This window comes from Anopheles arabiensis, chromosome 2 (assembly GCF_016920715.1).
Source record: "Anopheles arabiensis isolate DONGOLA chromosome 2, AaraD3, whole genome shotgun sequence".
NCBI classification, from domain to species: Eukaryota; Metazoa; Arthropoda; class Insecta; order Diptera; family Culicidae; genus Anopheles; species Anopheles arabiensis.
The window spans coordinates 24,605,710-24,624,086 of NC_053517.1; the positions used below are offsets into that span (position 1 = coordinate 24,605,710).

The following is an 18,377-nucleotide window of genomic DNA, read 5'->3' on the forward strand; positions in this document are numbered from 1 at the left end:
CGGGCTCACTACAATGAGTAACGAAGTTGCCGCGCTCTTCAAAGGCAAGGGAAGTGTTTCCGGCTGTGTGTGCGTGTTACTTTGTTTGCGCTGGAAGGAGCGTTTGGAAGCGATCAGTTTTGGGTGCGCGCACCTTCGCCACCGCTCTAGAAGCGTCACTTTGCTTTCCGCAAAGAGAACATGGGTGAGTAGAGGGTGAGTGCGCCTGTTGCGGGTATCGGGACAACCTTTTAGGGCGCACGGAAATTAACGCATTCACTTTTCGACGAAACGCTCGTGACAACGCCCAGATGACTTCAAAAAGCTCTTCCTCGAAACACACCAGCTGATAACAAGTTTAGCATTGAAACATAACGATCGTGGGCGCGTACAAGGTAGTTACGCAATTTCCGTTGAACGGTGGTGGTACGGACAGGGTGCGGAAAACTATTTTTAATGACAAATCCATCCAACTGATGGAGTGCGACACGGGGAGCGATTGGCACGGGACGGGTTGGGAAATTGCGGAAATGCTTTGATAAGATTGTGGGTGGTGGGGTTTTCGTTGTGACTTTTGCGTGCGTACGTGCGTATGTTTGTTGGGTTGTGATGCAATGGAGAAGATTTCAAACGCGACCAGATACGGTCGTCGAAAGGTCATGCACATTTGTGTGCGGGCGGGGAATTCCTTGCCAGTTGGTGTGTTTATCTTGTGGCGATTATTTGTGTGCGTGTCAGTTACATTTGTAACGATAGTGTATGAAGTCGAGCCATGGGTGGGTGGGTTAGTTTTCAAGGTAAGCGTATTCAGTTGCGCATGACAATGCTTGCCATAAGACCTTAATGCCCTTAGATGGAGTCATAATCCTGTGCGCTTTTTTGACATTTATTTTATTCAAAATGTTTTCAACGATACATTTGAATCTAAGATATCTTCAAGTTTCTAATACCTAAAACATGTTTTTTTAACATTTCATCACAATTGTTTGTTAAAGTTGTGTCCTTGTTTGTATCTGTCCTGGTCTAAACAAAGCTCCAGAATTAAGCTCCACAGAGGATGTCCATCTATTTCACATTGATGTCCATATTTATTTCACAAAAATGTGTCCTACTTTCGGTGTTCTATTTGTAAAAACAGATCGTTGGAAAAACTCTTGACACACAACTTTTGCCCACTTAGTGAAACAAATAACGTTCAATAAGGTTAAACAACGAAAAAAAAGTGATCGTATCGAGCTTTTCATTGACTGTAATCGAGGGCCGTTTTCAAAGGTTTGAAGTGTCCTTAAGCGTCAATTTCTCTCCGCCTGTGAATGCTGAGTACCCACGCGATATCTGGCGCGTACGGTACGGTAATCCTGCTGTCATTGGTCACTGGTCTCACTCATCGTCAATTTCATGACCGAACCTTAAGCCCCCCGGTGCTCGGACAGTCCATTCCGGCCCGTTCGCTTGTTCATGGTCGGCCGCTCGGTTGGCTGGTAAAAAAAAGGAAAGGGGTGGACAGTTTGTAAAAGCACCAAGAATCACTCGCAAAATGGAACATAAATGACGATAACTAAACGCCAAACTTGAGGGATCACGGAGATGGCAGCACCGATGGGGAACGTTGCGTTCCACGCTCCCTCCTTCCCCGGGCATTGATTGATGGAGACTCGATGCGAGTCAAGTGGTTCGCGAAGAACACAGATCGTCGAAGTCGTCTGTCTGCTGTGCCCACAAGCTGACGTCACTGCAGGTGCCGCTAGAAGCGAGCCACAGCACATTTACCGACCGAAACACTGGCCAAACCGCGGGGTAATTAAGTGGCGGGTCCTCGAGCAGGAGCAAAAAATTAAAGCTCACACAAGACACGAGCCTTTCCGCGCAAGGTCCATATTTATATTTTGGGACAAAATTAGTGATTCCCCGTTTGGCGAACGTTTAAGACGTTTAACGGTCGTGTAATAGCGTGCAGCAGCAGCAGCAGCTTTAGCCACAGTAGCACTAGCTGCCAGAACCACTGCAAACCTTTCGGCTGTGTCCTTGAGCAACTAATGAGGTCAGCCGCAGGGTGCGTCTCTGTGTCTGTAAATGTGTGCCTATTGGGGGGTTCCCTTAGTCTTCCTATATTGGAGCTAAGCGAATAAAAATGGAAGGACAGCATAAATTCTTGCCGAAGGTAGACATTAGATTCTGTTCGATTATTAAGAACCAGGAATCTACCTGGTCAGCGTTTTAAAACTAAATGGCAATCGGCCGGGGCTCCTAAGCCCAGACACGCTTAGCATAAGAATTTGAGGCAAACATAAGATAAATTAAGGTCCCTGCGCAGCATAAATTATGTTACCTAAAATGGCAACAGAAACCTGTTCTAAAAACAACCACCTAATGATCTCGGAACTAAGACTACTACATCCCAACCCCGAGGGCATGAATGGTCACAAAAGATTTACAACAACAGCAACATCAACAACCAAAATTATCAGAAGAAGTAATGCTGCAAATTTGGAAAGGAAATTGTGCATAAAAAAAACAGAACCGGCTGCCAGCCGTTTTTGGGACCTTTTGAGGGGGGATGAAAGCAAATGTATGTAGTTCCATCAAATCGTAATCAAAACTGCCACTTAAGGAGAATGCAAAACGAATCCTGCCACCCTTTTCCGTTAGGCATTGATCGCCCTTTCCATCGCACCACCCCACCCCCGGGAACGGTTGTGTGAAAACACGTTTTCGTTCTTGTTGTGCCCGGAAGGGGGATCCAGCGCCCGGTCGGTTTGGTGCGATCGCGGGAGCAGCGAAGGAAAACCGGGAGCAGCGAATGAAAATTTATCTTGTAGAAGGGTGTGTGTCTGTGTGTGCGTCTGTGTACCACGAATCCCCCTTCACAAGAAGCGCACGAGCGCGCTGTGGCTGAGGTGCGGAACTACGGGAGCATGTTTTGGCTACCGAATTGAGCCTTTCCCCGGTTTTTAAGCATTTTTTTCTTGTCCGTGTGCTGCTTCACCCGTCCAGCTACACATCATTCATCACCGCGGGCTGAGAGGTGACCAACAGTTGTTTTTGTTCTCTTTATCATGATCGTGAATATGCTTCCTGTGCTGTTTTTTTGGTTTTGTTTTTTGTTGGTCGGATAGAACCGAAATCGCTGTAGAACTGTATACGCTTTGCTTGCTTTCAAGCTGGACAGAACATTTAATTTGACAGGGTTGTGTTTGTAAATTAAAAAAACCCTTTGTGTGTTTACTTATATGTATGCAAATCGCTTTTGAAAGTAAGGATATTTTGAATATTGAAAATGAACTAATATTAAGACAACAAACCAATAAATGTATATGTCATTTTGGCTCTTTCAAACAAAGCAACATCTTAAACTTATGGATAGAACATTAGAATAAACTCTGATAAGAAACGCAAACAAAAACACGAAGCGAAGTTTGAAAGTGGACAGCGAAACAGCATGAAGGCAACAACACGCGCGTGAAGTAAGAGGGCGAACACGCTCAAGAACCAGAACGACGTCAAACCGGTGATCCGCGCCGGTGGTGTCAGGAAAGTGGTCCCGAGGACGAGCATTTTTTGTCGCTTTGTTTTTACTCTTATTTTATCGCGTGCCATGCCCGAGGGGGTTAATGTTGCCTGCTGCTGCGGCTGCTGCTGCCGTTGATGGTCCTGCGATGGAGTTTTTTTTATTAGCTCATTCCTTCTGTTCTTCTGAGAGTCTTCGCTACCTTCTCTCGGTCGCCGTTCCTTTCTTTGGTTAGACGAAATTTTAAGGCGAGCAGAAAGAACGGAGCCATAAAAAATGAGATAAGAAAATGAGCAAAACAACCGTCCGCGTATAGAACATAAAATAATGAGCACGCAAAGAATTTGGAGCGAATTCAGGAAATGAAACAAAGAAAGCGAAGAAAAAAAAAAGACAATGAAAAAACCTCCACTGGCAAAGTAAGCAGCAAACCTCATAAAAACAAAAATTTCATCCATTTCTGATTTGCCTTTGCGCGGCCCCGTACCCTGTTGGGAAGGTTTGTGAAGGTTTTTGTTTCGGCCCGGGGGGTGTTGTGGCCGCCCCCTTCATCCGTTCATCGTGTCACACTCCGCGCGATCCCCCTGTTTTTTACCAATAAATTCCTTACGGGCCGCGATCTTCATACGCTTGGCGTATCCGTTTTCAGGCTGCTGGTGTGTTTGTCGTCTTCATCGCCTCGCCTGCATGTCCTCCAGTGGGGTCCCGCGTGCTTGGGGAGCCGTTTGCCGAATATCTCACATCTCCCCTACCTTATTTTTCCTTCGATCAGTCGTTCGACCGATCCTGTCGAGCACGGCGAACGCGCGCATTGCTAACGTTTACGGGATGAGGTTCAAATGTTGTCCAGCTGGCTTTCGGGTTGGTTGTGATGGTCGCGCTGCTGGTCAGCGCGATCGTTTCGAAGCGATCGCACAAAACAGAAATGAAGATTTACATGGCACACAGAGCGTAACAGGAGAGGTGAAAACACACACACACGCAAGAGCTCTTTCGCATTCCTTCGTCGCGTTTTGGGCTCGTGCAAATATGAGAAAAGAATGCAAAGCAGCATTCAGAAGTAAAAAGTGCCCTCCCATATCCAACCACTTCCGCGTCCCGAGCTCCCGAGGAGTTTATTATATTTGGGGTTCGAAAACGGGCACGGGCACAGAATGGTTTGTTTTTCATTTTGTGTGTGTGTGTTTTGTTTTTGGTTCTTGCTGTGTTGTGCGGTAAGAATCGGATCGGTGGAAAAGAAATGCGAAATGAATACCTTGGCCATCATCAACTCTTCCAAAAGGTGATCAGCAACAGTGAAGGAGGGATTTGGTATCCTGTTTTTATTTCTTTTTGTTTTTTGGTCATCCCTGTTCTCCGCTGTCCTTCGCGTTCCCCTCCCGTCATCGTCATCAGTGCTGTTTGTCGCGTGTTCAGGCGAGCCATTTTTGTACAATTTAAACAAACCAGCTGGCGTTCTTGCGCTTGTGTTCCAGTTTCGTTTGCGGCCGGGCATTATAACGACGACGGTGATGATGTTGTCGATGCTTTGATGGTGTTTCGTATATGGTGTCGCTTCCCCACAGTAGGACAGAGCGTAGCAAAACGAGGTGCTTTTTAGTGATTGGTGAGTTGTACATTGTTAAGGGCGAATGCAGCCAATTTTTACCTGTATAGTAGTTATCAGCCGACCAATTGCATTACAAATCAAGCTTTAACTTTCATTCAAAAGGGTTTGTCTGAACTCTCGCCCGAACCATCCGGACACACAACTAGATTACGATCAAAGGCGGAGTTGATCCTGAGTTAGGCTCGAGTAGTGTTCGGCTAAAAAAGGATTGCCTTTCTCTTGTCAGATTCTTGCCTTTGTGATGCAAGCTTACTCACCGGAATGAGATACCTTACGGTAATGCAAAATTAATTTCTGTTTTATTAAAACGTAATTACATAATACGAAGCTTGTCTACGTTTATAGAATATAATTTATTTAAAATAATATTATAATAAATATTTAAAAAATATACATAGATTTATTACCTACAAGTGCAAAAATATATAAAATATAATAATAAAAAAAACAAAATAACTTTTTTTGGGGGAAAAACTGGATTCCTCTTAATTTGTTGCTTTTTTTGCGAATTCCCCGTAGCTTATTCAGGGTCATTCCGAACTCAACTTTGTTTTTGTGGTGCCATAAACCATAATAAATGTGTCGAATCCACTGGAAACCTACATCCCACCAGGCTGCTCCATTCGCAAATTATACGATGTAGATCGTCCCGGGGGAGGGAGAGCTGTGCGGGTGAGCAGCAGTTTGCTCACTTCCGCCTTGATCTTGACCCTGCTAGCTGGCTAGCTTTGTTACTTATTTTTTGCCAGCTTCTTCGCTGTTTGTCCCGACGGCTTCCCCGCTATAAAAGCGTAGACGGACGCGGGTTGAAGTTAAAAACAAAGCTAGTTCTTTTCACACCCCGAACTCGGTAGCATCATCATCGTCTCCGCAACCTCCGCCAAGGAGTATTATGTATTCTGATGGATTAGTATGCCGCGCGAGACGCGGGACAAAAGTAATAAGAAGAAAGATGAAACATACAGAAAGATAGTAGCACGCAAACCCTGCACGTCTGCGTGGTGGTGGTGGTGGTGGGCATGCACAACACAAAAGAGAGGTGATGTTTTCGATTTTTGTTTTGATTAAAATTTCGCTACTCGTTACACCTCTTCCCCATGCTCGTTCTCCACCACCCTGCTTGGAATGCGAAGTTGAGCGGTGGTAGTAGGACACGTGATTCCTGGTTGGCATTGAAATTAGTTGCTAAAGATACCTAAAATCTGGTACTTACAAGTACATTAAAGTACCAAACCTAAGTTGCTGTAAAGGCACAAAGTGTTTCTGTCCCGCTCGTTCGCATGTAAAATAATTTAATAATTTAAACAAATTAACGATGACATCAATACACCCCCTCGGAGCACTCGTAATGAAGGCATGGTTAGTGGTTTTTTTATGATGATACCCTCGGCTCACGGATTCGACCGGGCCTTTGTCGGTCTGGCCTGTGTTTACCGAAATACCACAAGCAAAGCGATAAAAACAAAACCCTTCAAAACGAAACCAAACCTCAATTGGGACGTTTGTTTCATGTTATGCCGGCGGGGGATGATGTTATCGGCTGCGGGGGAACGGAACGAATATTTGCACCGACCGTGCATAGATGCACGTCGTCATTGCTCGACGACGGTCAAACTGCAAGCTCTGCATTGTCCGTGATTGGTAGAAGGTGGACAATTTGAACGGGAACCTGCGACCGCGCGCGCACACACACACGCATTTGATGTACACAGAGGTGTGAATTGTTTTGTCTCTTAGCTCCGGCGTCGCGATAATCCTCGCGCCATTCGGGTGGAGAGGAGAAGATTGGGGAGCTACTTTAACGATGCCCAATTTCGTGTGCAATACTGACCAGAGTGTCCATTCCTCGTTATGTGTTCGCCGTTCCGCTCGATCGATGATCGTCATGCAGTGCACGATCCTCATGCTACTCCCACTGGCCGGTCTGGTGGGGGAGCGGAGGAACGAAATCGGAAGATTTTTGCGATCAGAAAAAGGTAGGTGACCGAATTGAGGATGATCGGTCCTGGCGGCGCGGTCATCGACGTTATTAACATCTTCAAAGTGTCATTGCCGTTGCTGCCGCTGTTGTTGTTGTGCCGAATGTGATATGAAAGACATTGATTCAATGCAAATCAGAGTGCGGCCGATGCCGCCGGATATTTCACGTTCTACTACAACATGTGGTTCTACAACAAGTTGGCGAAAATAAGAAGAAACCCGATGCAGCGTTTTTTTTTTTGTTACTGGCTTGGCCACTTTGGGCGAGTTTTGGGCAGGTTGTATTGGGGGTGATCGTGTTTTATTCGAAACCAATTTTATCCTGCTATTTCTTGTGAGCTTGAAGGTGATCCTGTGCTAACGGAGCTAATGTCAACGAACGTGTTCTTTGCCAATTCCAGTTGAAGCTGCTATTGATATACATTTTATTTATTTATTTTTGAAATCGATTGTAATATTATTTTGCTAATTTTACAAAGAAAACCCTCCCTTATGTACTCCACTTGTAACCTTCGGTTTGATCCATGCAAAAGCTGCAGTACAAACGAACGTTGCCCGATTTGTTTGCCCGAACACAGTTGGGAGAGGTTTCGCTCTATCTCTGATAAAAGAAGCAACAACAAAAAACATTCCCGCACCCCGAGCTAGGTGTGGAAGTGTTTGCTCTGCCGAGTGTTGTAAAAATTAGTAAACGCATATTGGCGGCGTTACTTTACACAACACCAACCAGCTTCAAGTGGTATTGTGGGGGTGGGAGGCTCAGGAATGCGTTAATGGGGGGTGGTTTTCAAAGCTTTTCAAGGCTGCTAGCCGTTGCCGTGACTATGTGTCCTTGCTTTTAAACGAACGGAATCGCACGATAAGGTGTAAGGTTGGTGCCGATGCGGCACTGAGATACAATCTGTCTGGGCTGCTGCACCCTTTAAACTAACCTTGCACACAGGGAACCGTTTTTAAACAGCGTTCCTTTATTCGAATGAGTTAAAGGTAATAAATCATCATCAGACAGCAACAAAACCACGAAAGAACACTGTTAGAAATGCATACATATCACATACCACACATATAACACCCAAATCCGTGTACCAACATACCGTTTAGGACCTTATCATGCAATCGCAGAACGACTGCATAAGGCTACAATGTTTCAATTTGTGCTAGATCGGGACAAGCTGATAGCCCACCAGTACGAAGAAGTACGGTTTTCCGATGAAATGGAGTTGTTTTGCTGCGGCCACTTTAATACTAGGTCTGCAGGTTCGGGTGACTGGAGGCGAAGAAAGAAGAAATATTATTAGCATAATTGAATAATTACTTGTCGTAGTTTTTTTTTTTTCACGCGAAAGAATTGCTTTCTCTTCTGCCGTACAGCCCGGCTCCATCTTTAGTTGTTATTTAACACCCTTTTTTACATAACCCTAGGAGGGGGTTGAGTGAGATATGCAAAGTTTCTCCCGGGTTGTAAAGTGGAACGCAATTATTATTCACCGCAGTGGCGCCGATGAACGCAACTTCATCCTTGGGTGAAGGGTAAATAGTTCTAATAGCTAGTAGCGTACTGACCGTTGTTTGGGGCGTGTGAGAACAAAAGCGACGTTGAAGAGCGGGGGAAGGGAATAATAATTTCGGTTGTACGTTAACATGTGCAGTGAAATGAAATAACCTGTTTGACTAGAACCACGCCATTAACACTGTATTCTAATAAGCTTTTCTCATTTCATTCCCTTTCATTGCAGCACCCAGCAAGCCGGCCATCTTTAGCTCGCAGCAAACGGTGACGGGCACGATCCCGGAGCTGCCACAGGATACGGATAGCTTTAGCGAGATCGATCTTACCGCCACCAGCGAATCGCAAGCCCCGTCCCGGCCGCCCACGATCGACTACAATCCGTTGCAGGATTTGGAAGATAGCGACGGACGAGCGGGCCCGGTCCAGTACGGTGACACCGGGGAGCAGTCGGGCGGATCGTACCTGCAGCAAACGTCGGCACTGACCGCCCAGTTTGCCGCCCAGCTGCCGAACGTCGCGTCAACGGTATTTTCGACCTTCAGTCGTGTCATCAAGGGCACCTCGCCGGCACCTCCAGCAACCGCACCGCCGTCGTACGCAAGCGACCCATCAGCGGCACACGTGGTCGGTACGTACGGTTCGCCGGCAGAATTTCAAACTACTACGCCCGGCAGCAACAACAACAACCCGTCGACGTTAGGGCCGTTAATAAATTCATCCGCGTACGACCCGTCGTCCGCCTTCGGTGCACCACCGCAAACCGCACCGGACGATCGTCAACATTCGGAGGGACAATTAGCCGCCGGACCGCCACCACCCGCACCGACGTTCTACAACCCGGAACAGGTGCCGTCGGCTGCGGGGCTACCACCACCGACCGCTCACGGGGGCATATCGAACACGTACCGGTTAGGTGGCAGCAAGAAGAAAACGTACGCGCATATACCTGGCCTGAACACCACCACCGCCCAACCGGTCCTTGGGTCGGCTGCATCATCGGCACCGAACGCTGCAGTACCAACACCCCCTGTAACCCATCTCTTTGTGACACCATCGGGACACTATCCGCCCGCACCCGTCAATCTAGGCGAAGTCAAACAGGCAGCACCACCGGAGAACGAAGAACTTCCCAAAGGCAAGCCGTCGCTGTTGAGCTACCTGCCGAGCAACATCCTTGAGAAGCTTCCCAAACCGAGCTTTGGTGGTGAGAAGAAGGAAGAACCCGCGGCCCCGTTCACTGGCGGAATATCAAGTGGATCAATCGCGGACCAATTTGTCGATGTCAATGTTGCACCGACAGGGGCACCGGTAACTGCAGTACCACCTCCACCACCGTTGGCGAGTGCTACGCCATTAGCCGCTACTGTACCGTCGTTCTTTGCGGCTCCACCAGTAGTCGAATTTGCACCACCGCCAGTTGTAGCACCGGTAGAAGCGAGTAGCAGCACCTTCTTTACGGCCGCTGCTCCGGAGACAGCAAATTCAGCAGGTCCGTCGGTACCGCCCGTCTCGGAACCGGTGGCAGCAGCTCCACCTCCGGTGTTTTTCTCGCCCACGCAGATTCCAACGGTTCGCACGGCACCGTCCGTATCGTCGAAGAGCAATCCGTACAGCTCAACGCGTGCCTCGGGCGTTGGACGGTACAAGAACCCGCTTGCCCCGATTGTGCCGCCCGTTGCTGGAGCGGTATTTTTGCCGAATCAGCCACCACCGTTGTCTACTGCGCATCAGCTGGGAGCTCAGCCACTGCCGCCGCCATCTCAAACGGGACCGGCAGCAGGCGTGCCACCGAGCATTTTTACGCCTCCTGTTACAGCAGCTGCTCAACCGGTAGCTTTATCTAGCGCTCCAGAGGCCAATCAACCACAGCCGCCACCACTGGCAAGTGCACCTCCAAGTATTTTGACGCCTTCTTTTGCGCCATCGGCAAATCCAGCACCGGTTTCAATTTTCAATCCAACTGCTCCAATTCCGGTCCAACAATCGCCAATACCACCACCACAATCGGAGGGCAGCGTACAGCCTGCTTTGATTCCGGGTCCTACTTACCAAGGAACCGCCTCAACTCAGCCACAACCCGCTTCAGTAAAGGCCGAGGCTGTACCTCAATCTTCCTTAGGATCGATATTCAATCCATACGCAACACAGCAGCAGCCGCTTGAAGCGCAACAGGTGGACACAAACTTAAACTTCCAGCAAACGGTAACTGCAACAGAGCCGTCGCTTTATAATTCGGAAAATTTACCCATTGCCGCCCCAGCCACATCAAGCTTCCCACTAGCTGCTGAGTCGGTGCAAAATCAATTCGCTTCTTTTAGCATTGGAACTGCTACAGCGATTGCATCAGTCGCCTCGCAAGGCGTGAACGACTTCCCGTCATCGTTTCTAGGAACAGAACCAGCTCAATCTCCCGGATCCGGTACCGCGAAGCCTATCGTGGACAGTCGCTCCAAGTCGAGCGAAAACGTACTATCGCCACCACCGCGGCCCAACTCGAACCTTAGCGAACCGGCAGCAATATTTCCCGGGTCCGTACCGCCGGCAGACATTTTCCTTCCTAACCCTCAAGAGGAACAGCTTACTCAGCTACCCGCTCAAGACTTGAACGGCAATAACGGGCTGTCCAACTTTTTCGGTGCAAATCTTTCTCAACCAGCGATCCCGGTTGTTGAATCACAAACGAACGCAAACTTTGTTTTCTCAGCCCAGCAACCGATAGAGCAGCAGGCTAAGAAGACGGTGCTTGCATCGCCCGAGCCAACGCCAGCCATAAATCCGGTCGATTTCTTCAACAGCAACACTATCATCCCGCAGGCAGACGCCACCGAAGCGAACTCCATCAAAACGGGTCAAACCGTCTCGTCCGTGCCGCTGTTTAACTTTTTCGGTCGTGCAGCTGACCCGGCACCACCCGCGGTTGTGCATGCACCGGCAGAAAGCGTACCGTTGGTGGAATCCACGCCCAAAGGTCCTGTGAAGGAAGCAACGCCTACTGCCAACACTACTGCGACTGAGCAAGCTGTTTCCTTGAGCGTATCGCACGTCAGCAGCTTCAGCAACCTCGCGAACGAACGCTACGACGAGGAAGGCGAACAGGAACCCGGCCGTATAGAGCCCGCCTCCAACGAGCCGATCTTCAGCAGCGACAATCTGTTCGACTTCAAAGCGTCCGCCTACCAAGACGGTGGTTTCTATTCGCGCGATACCGGCCGCACGTACGACACGTACGACGGGAACAGCAGCATGGCAGCGATGGCGACGACGAGCGTCGGTGCGCAGGACACCACCACCGCCACGACGAACACGGGGGGCACCTCGATAGCGGAATCCAGCACCACCAACATTGCCTACCGGCCCACCTACAACCACTGGTTCTATCGGCGCGAGATCGAGGGCAAAAGCGTCTGGTCCCCGTTCACCATGGCCGACTCGATGGCGCTCGAGGACGGGCTGACGACGCTGCAGGCAAGGGGCGAAAGCGCAGACGCAGAAAACGACGGCAACCCGCCCGTGATAGTGCACACCGACGGCGGACGGTACGATGTGTCGATCAGGGAGCGAACGCGCACGCCCGTCTATTGGAAGGGGCCGGCCAACGAGGTGCGGCGGTGCTCCTGGTTCTACAAAACGGTCGACTCGCGGTTCGTACCGTACGAGGAGGAGGTGGCCGATCTGCTCGAGCGCGAGTACAAGGAGGCGGCTACGTCGGGCGAGTGGCACCGGCGGGTGACGATCCCGAACGGGGAAACGGTCGTGTTTCACGGACCGTCCGTCATCGTGCACTTCCTGCAGACACAGAATCCGGACACGTGGGGTGGCGGCAGCTCGCCCGTGCCCTCGACCACGAACCGGCCGCGCGTGGTGAAGCGTGGCATCGATGAGTTTAGCATCGACGACGACGAGCCGGAAAAGATCGACCATTTGCTGTTCATGGTGCACGGCATTGGGGAGGCATGCGATCTGCGGTTTCGGCGCGTCGAGGAGGTGGTGGACGAGTTCCGCAGCATCTCCGCCCAGCTCGTGCAGAGCCACTATCGATCGTCGTTCGATCGGGGCGATGTGGGGCGGGTCGAGATACTGCCCATCTCCTGGCACGACGATCTGCACTCGGAGGAGTCGGGCGTGGACGAGAAGCTAAAGTCGATAACGCTACCGTCGATACCGAAGCTGCGCCACTTTACCAACGACACGCTGCTGGACGTGCTGTTCTACACCAGCCCGATGTTTTGCCAAAGCATTATCGATGCGGTTGGCAAATCGTTGAACCGGCTGTACGCGCTGTTCTGCCAGCGCAATCCAACGTTCCATGGGCGCGTTTCGCTGGCGGGCCATTCGCTCGGCTCGTTGATACTGTTCGATCTGCTGTGCCATCAGAAGCGTGCCGAGCAGAAGCAGTCGTGTGAGCCGGAGAATTCGGTAAGCATTTAAGGTCCTTCCTCAAGGCTTCACCCGTCGTGTGCGCTAACAGTGTAATGATTTGTTTTGTTTCTTTCAGGAGAATCCCGACGATGATACGGTATCACCGCTAACGCCACACCATGCCTTCGTCAACCATCGGCCGCTGGTGCGCAAATGCTCGCAGCAGATCAACTACGAAGTGGGACCGGCCGGTACGGGCCAACCGTACATAACCTACCCGCAGCTAATGTTTCAGCCGAAGATGTTCTTCGCCCTCGGCTCACCGATCGGTATGTTCGTGACGATACGCGGCATCGATGCGCTCGGCCTGGACTTTAAGCTGCCGACGTGCGACGGGTTCTTTAACATCTTTCACCCGTACGACCCGGTCGCGTACCGCATCGAGGCACTGATCAATCCCGATCTGAGCACGCTGGCCCCGGTCCTGATACCCCATCACAAGGGCCGCAAACGGATGCACCTGGAGCTGAAGGAGACGGTACTGCGGGTGGGCAACGATTTGCGGCAGCGCGTCACGGACGTGTTCCGCAACACGCTCGACACGGTGTACTCGCTGACGGCCATGGGCTCCAAGCCCGATCCGAAGGCGATACAGAAGGAGGTGGATAAGGTGCTGCAGGATCAGCTGAAGTTTGATGCCGCCGGCTCGACGTCCAACCTGTCGTCCGGCACGAGCGATGTCGATAGTGGCGAGACGAATCTTCCGCTCGGCAAGCTGAACCAGTCCCGGCGCGTCGATTACGTGCTGCAGGAGGCGCCGTTTGAGTTCATCAACGAGTACTTGTTTGCGCTGACCAGCCATGTGTGCTATTGGTAAGCATGTGCTTCGGAGCGGCGAGGGGTCTGTATCCTTTGCTTACTATTTTGCTTTTGCTCTCCGTTTTCCAGGGACTCCGAGGACACGATGCTGTTTCTGATGAAGGAAATCTACAGCAGTCTCGGCGTACAGACGGATCATCAAGTGCCGCAGCAAACGATGACGATCGAGCGGCCACTGGCCGGCACCAGCCCTACCGTGGCCGCCTCAAGCTGCTCTTTAAACAGCAATTACAATCTGTTCCCACAGGAAGTGCCACCGGCCCGAGATGCGCCTGACAATCGGCTATAGTTTGCACTGAGAGACAATTATGCTAATTTTGTTTGACACACACACACACACACCCGTAGCACACGGACAATCGGCCCTAGGCTGTAATACTCCGTGTATGGTCTTATCTAGTTGCTTACCTCGTTGTTTAAGTGGTCCTTATTTAAGAGTATTTTAGTCGAGGGTGTACAATTTATGTTTCTCTTAAGTGTTTTCTTTTCCTCCTACTTGTTTTACTTAGTCTGTAGCTTGTTTGCTTTTTAAATCATAACGGAACGCGTGTAAAAGAAAGTTGTTGCAAATGGTTCGTCCGGAAGGTGTAGTCAGCTCGGTAGGTTTAGAACACTTGATATATCAACGCAGTACAGCGCACATTGTATCGTGCTAGGTTAGCTAAAACAATAATAAAAAAAGTTATTTAACAGAAAAAAGCTTATCAAAATGAGTTTTCCAAAGGTTCTGCACAACCATGGACACGAACCACCTGTACGCCATAGTGAGAATGATCGAACCTCACGCATGAGATGATTCTTCTCACTTCACTCAACTCACTTGCACGTCTCATTCTCTCTGCACGTGCGACCATTACCGATTTTCTCATAACAAGATGATAATAGACCAATTTGTCCAATTGACCTTGCCGGCCAAGTGAACATCATTACAATCGCTTAATTTGGAGCAAAAGAAATCTTTATTGCAACATGAAACCGTTCCCTCGTCCCGCTCTTCCATCAAATGTTCAGCTGAGCCGACTTGGTAACGACCCGGTCCGCATAAAGCGCCACAATGGGGTTCACTTCCTCGGTCACAAACTCAACCACCTGTTCCGCCGCCCGGCCCGTGAACGTTTTCGGGTCGAGTATGCTGCTCAGCTGCCCCAGTATCGGCGCAAAGTACGGATCGGCCCGGATACGCTCCACCAGATCGTTGTCCTTGCCGTGCTGCTTCACCTGTGCGCCGGCCTCGTGCGACAGGACGCGAATCTTCTCGTGGCACACCTGCCGATCACCGCCCGCCTTCACCATCGCCATGATGACGTTCTCGGTCGACATGAACGGTAGCTCCTGGGCGATGTTGCGCTCGATCACCTTCGGATACACGACCAGCCCCTGCGAGATGTTGAGCAGCGTCAGCAGGCAAGCGTCCGCCGACAGGAACGCCTCGGACAGCGTCAACCGCCGGTTCGCGGAATCGTCCAGCGTGCGCTCGAGCCACTGCGTCGCCAGCGTGTTGGCCGCATTCGCCTGCAGCGTGATCAGATGGCGGGCCAGCGCACAGCACCGCTCGGAGCGCATCGGGTTGCGCTTGTACGGCATGGCGGAGCTGCCGATCTGCGTCTGCTCGAACGGTTCCTCCAGCTCCTTGCGCGAGGCGAGCAGCCGCAAATCGGAACACATCTTGTGCACGGTAGCGCCGAGGCTGGCCAGCGCCGACACAATCTCCAGATCGACCTTGCGCGAGTACGTCTGGCCGGTGACGGCGTAGTACCGCTCGAACCCGGCCAGCCGCGTGACGGTTTGGTCGAGCTGGCGCACCTTCGCACCATCGCCGGCGAACAGCTGCAGGAAGGAGGCCTGCGTACCGGTCGTGCCCTTGACGCCGCGGAAGCGTAAATTATCCCGGCAGGCGCGCAGCGCCCGCTCGTCCATCAGCAGATCCTGGATCCAGAGCGAGCACCGTTTGCCGACCGTCGTTAGCTGGGCCGGCTGCAGATGGGTGAAGCCGAGCGTGGGCAGCTCGCGATACTGCATGGCAAAGTGGGCCAGCTGCTTAATGACGCCCACCAGCTTCGGCAGCAGCTGGTCCAGCGCGTCCTTCAGAACGAGCAGATCCGTGTTATCGCCCACGAAGCAGGAAGTGGCCCCGAGATGGATGATCGGTGCGGCCAGCGGGCACTGCTTGGCGAACACGTGCACGTGCGCCATCACGTCGTGCCGGGTGAGCGCTTCCTCGGCCGCGGCCGCCTTGAAGTCGATGTCTTCGACGTGCTTTTCCATCTCCGCGATTTGTGCCTCGCTGATGTCCAATCCCAGCGCCTAAAACAACATTCCAGTGCATCGGTACACTTTAAGCACAGGCGGAAACAAAACAGTCAACGAAGACATACCTTTTCCGCCTTCGCCAGCAGGATCCATAGCTTGCGCCAGGTGGAAAACTTGTGCTGATCGCTGAACAGGTACTGCATCTCCTTGCTAGCATAGCGAGTGCTCAGCGGCGAGCGATAGCCGCGGAATTCAGCGTTTAGTTCGGCCATTCTGCACTCTACGGGTCTTGCAGTTGGTGGATGGTCACAGGATGTCTCGCCAATGCCAAGCTTCTCGTCAACAACAGACAACTGGATCGTCTGATTCTCGATCGTACACTGTTGGTAACTGATCGCTCGGCCGTCGCTCCAAATCTCCGATCAGATAAGTGGTCGAGGTCTTACGTTCTCTAGCAGGACTAGTTTGTTGTCGTCGTGCGGACCCTGATAAGCACCGAATTGCGTAAAAAACACATGGCAGGTTGTTTACAATGTGTCTGTTTGCTGTTGTTGTTCTTATTCTTCCGGCTTTGGGGAGATTGTGCTATGTAGGCAGTTGCGTTTGTGGCAATCCAATGTCGAACTGAAAACAGTTAGGAAACCGTTTCGGGAATAATTATTAGCTGTAATACAATTGATTATAAAGCTTTGTTTATTTTATTAATAGTTTCAATACATTTTTCATATCGCCAATAACGATTTTATTTAACTGGCATTGTGCTACTGTCAAATGAATTTATAGGGATGGTTTCAATACGTCAAGTCGCTTACCACAGGGTGGCCGTGTTTTGTTATACGGCATGAATTTGTGATTGTTTTGAGGGAAATGATAGATAAAAATGAATAAGACGGCAAAAACATAGTAAATTAAATAATGCAGCAGCTTTAAGCAGAAATAGTAATTAAAACAATGCAAATTAGCAGCACTGTTGGTGGTTTGTCAACTTGTGTGCAACTGTCCGAACGGTTGTTTGATTTCCCGGAAGACTGTTATACAATGTTTGATTTGGCGCAATTTTGGTACATTTTCTAGCTGAAATTTGAGCAATTGTAAATACAACTATAAATAAATTTTACCAAGTTTAAGATAATAGAATTGCGGATACCAAAGCGGTATTTCTTTACAATAGAAAACAATCCTTAAGGAATATTGATAATCTTTTCAAATTAATCCACTTTTGCAGCGGTTAGAAACACGATTGAGCTTCATGATCCTATTGTATCATTATATTCAGTGCAATTATCCTTTCGTAGACAGCCCCGATAATGCAGCTACCCTTGAACTGTGCGGCCCAGATAGGAAGCGGTTTTGTTTCAGTGAGCACGAACCCCCACTACGACTCCCACCTCTCACGAAATCTCCAACACCATGTTTTTCACACCCCCCGATCACCGTTGTGCACCGATCACCGATCACTAGCCACGACGGCGATGTCCACCGATCTATCATTTTACCCATACTCGGACCTGTGCGTATGTGTGTGTGTGCGTGTGTGTGCATTGGCAAGAGAGAAATTTCTCCGACGGCTCCATCTATGGCCATGTGCATCGGCGGTTCCAGAACAACCACCGAACCGACCCCAAACAGCCCCCACCAGGGACGGTCATCGTCTGTCCGCTGGCTGGCTTGATGTAACTGACCTTCGGTAAATCTAAAGTCAAGGGTACGATCGCCAGCTCGATCGAGCGTGGCAGTCGTGTGGCGGCGGGTACGATAAAGCGATATATGCACTATCGGTTGGTGGTTCGCATCAACGTGTGCTTGCACTGGCGCTTTCTGAAGCTCCAGCTCGAAACATTCACTTCCGCAATCGATGTACGCGTGTGGAGGTTTGCGCAGCTGGAAACTGGATGCGCCACACGGTCAACGATCCGCAGAACGGGTTTTTATGTATCCGTATCGCGATGAAAATGAAACTAAACAGAGTGTCCAGCATGGTTTAACACTTTAAAGGAACTTAATTAGTAAACCCATTTTTTGTTTGTACAATAAAACAGTACACCACCATACTGACAGCCCCTCTGTTGAGGGGTTCAATTCGTTCCATCAACGATTAAAAATGCATTCAAAAGGTATTAGGGAAATAAAAAACCCGCAAATCCATTTAACTACCGCGGTGCTAATCACGTCACACGGGCATGGCGATTTTGTGGAAAGATTCTAGATAAGCGGACCCCCCTCGCAAAACCGCCATCGACCTTAATTAAACGATAGCGGTTAAGCCGCAATTTGAATTGCGACACTCCACAACCCTTCGAGTT

The 18,377-nt window shown here is 50.1% G+C and overlaps 2 protein-coding genes across 3 annotated transcripts in view; one reads left to right on the forward strand and one right to left on the reverse strand.

Moving 5' to 3' along the window:
- Positions 1-14,528, forward strand: part of LOC120897699 (flocculation protein FLO11) — a 44,896-nt gene extending 30,368 nt beyond the window's left edge. The window contains exons 1-4 of one of the 2 annotated variants that reach the window (XM_040302739.1): positions 4,984-5,093; positions 8,813-13,002; positions 13,082-13,818; positions 13,894-14,528. In XM_040302739.1, coding sequence (XP_040158673.1) covers positions 5,033-5,093; positions 8,813-13,002; positions 13,082-13,818; positions 13,894-14,113 — 5,208 coding nt within the window. In that variant the 5' untranslated portion in view covers positions 4,984-5,032 and the 3' untranslated portion in view covers positions 14,114-14,528. Of the gene's footprint in view, positions 1-4,983; positions 5,094-8,812; positions 13,003-13,081; positions 13,819-13,893 lie in introns of those variants that run through there. The other variant, XM_040302738.1, reaches the window with a different exon arrangement.
- A 232-nt stretch (positions 14,529-14,760) lies between these two features.
- On the reverse strand, positions 14,761-16,697 carry LOC120897701 (adenylosuccinate lyase). The gene is made up of 2 exons (XM_040302746.1): positions 16,200-16,697; positions 14,761-16,128 (listed from the first exon to the last, which is right to left on the reverse strand). Exons 1-2 carry the CDS (start codon positions 16,344-16,346, stop codon positions 14,824-14,826), a joined length of 1,452 nt encoding a protein of 483 aa, XP_040158680.1. The 5' UTR covers positions 16,347-16,697; the 3' UTR covers positions 14,761-14,823.
- Positions 16,698-18,377: the final 1,680 nt, after the last annotated feature.

Excerpts from the sequence above, each read along its gene's own strand:
- LOC120897701 (XM_040302746.1), bottom strand. The coding sequence starts at position 16,346 with ATGGCCGAACTAAACGCTGAATTCCGCGGCTATCGCTCGCCGCTGAGC. Across the intron at positions 16,129-16,199 it reads TGCTGGCGAAGGCGGAAAAG|GCGCTGGGATTGGACATCAG; the intron begins GTATGTCTTCGT and ends ATGTTGTTTTAG.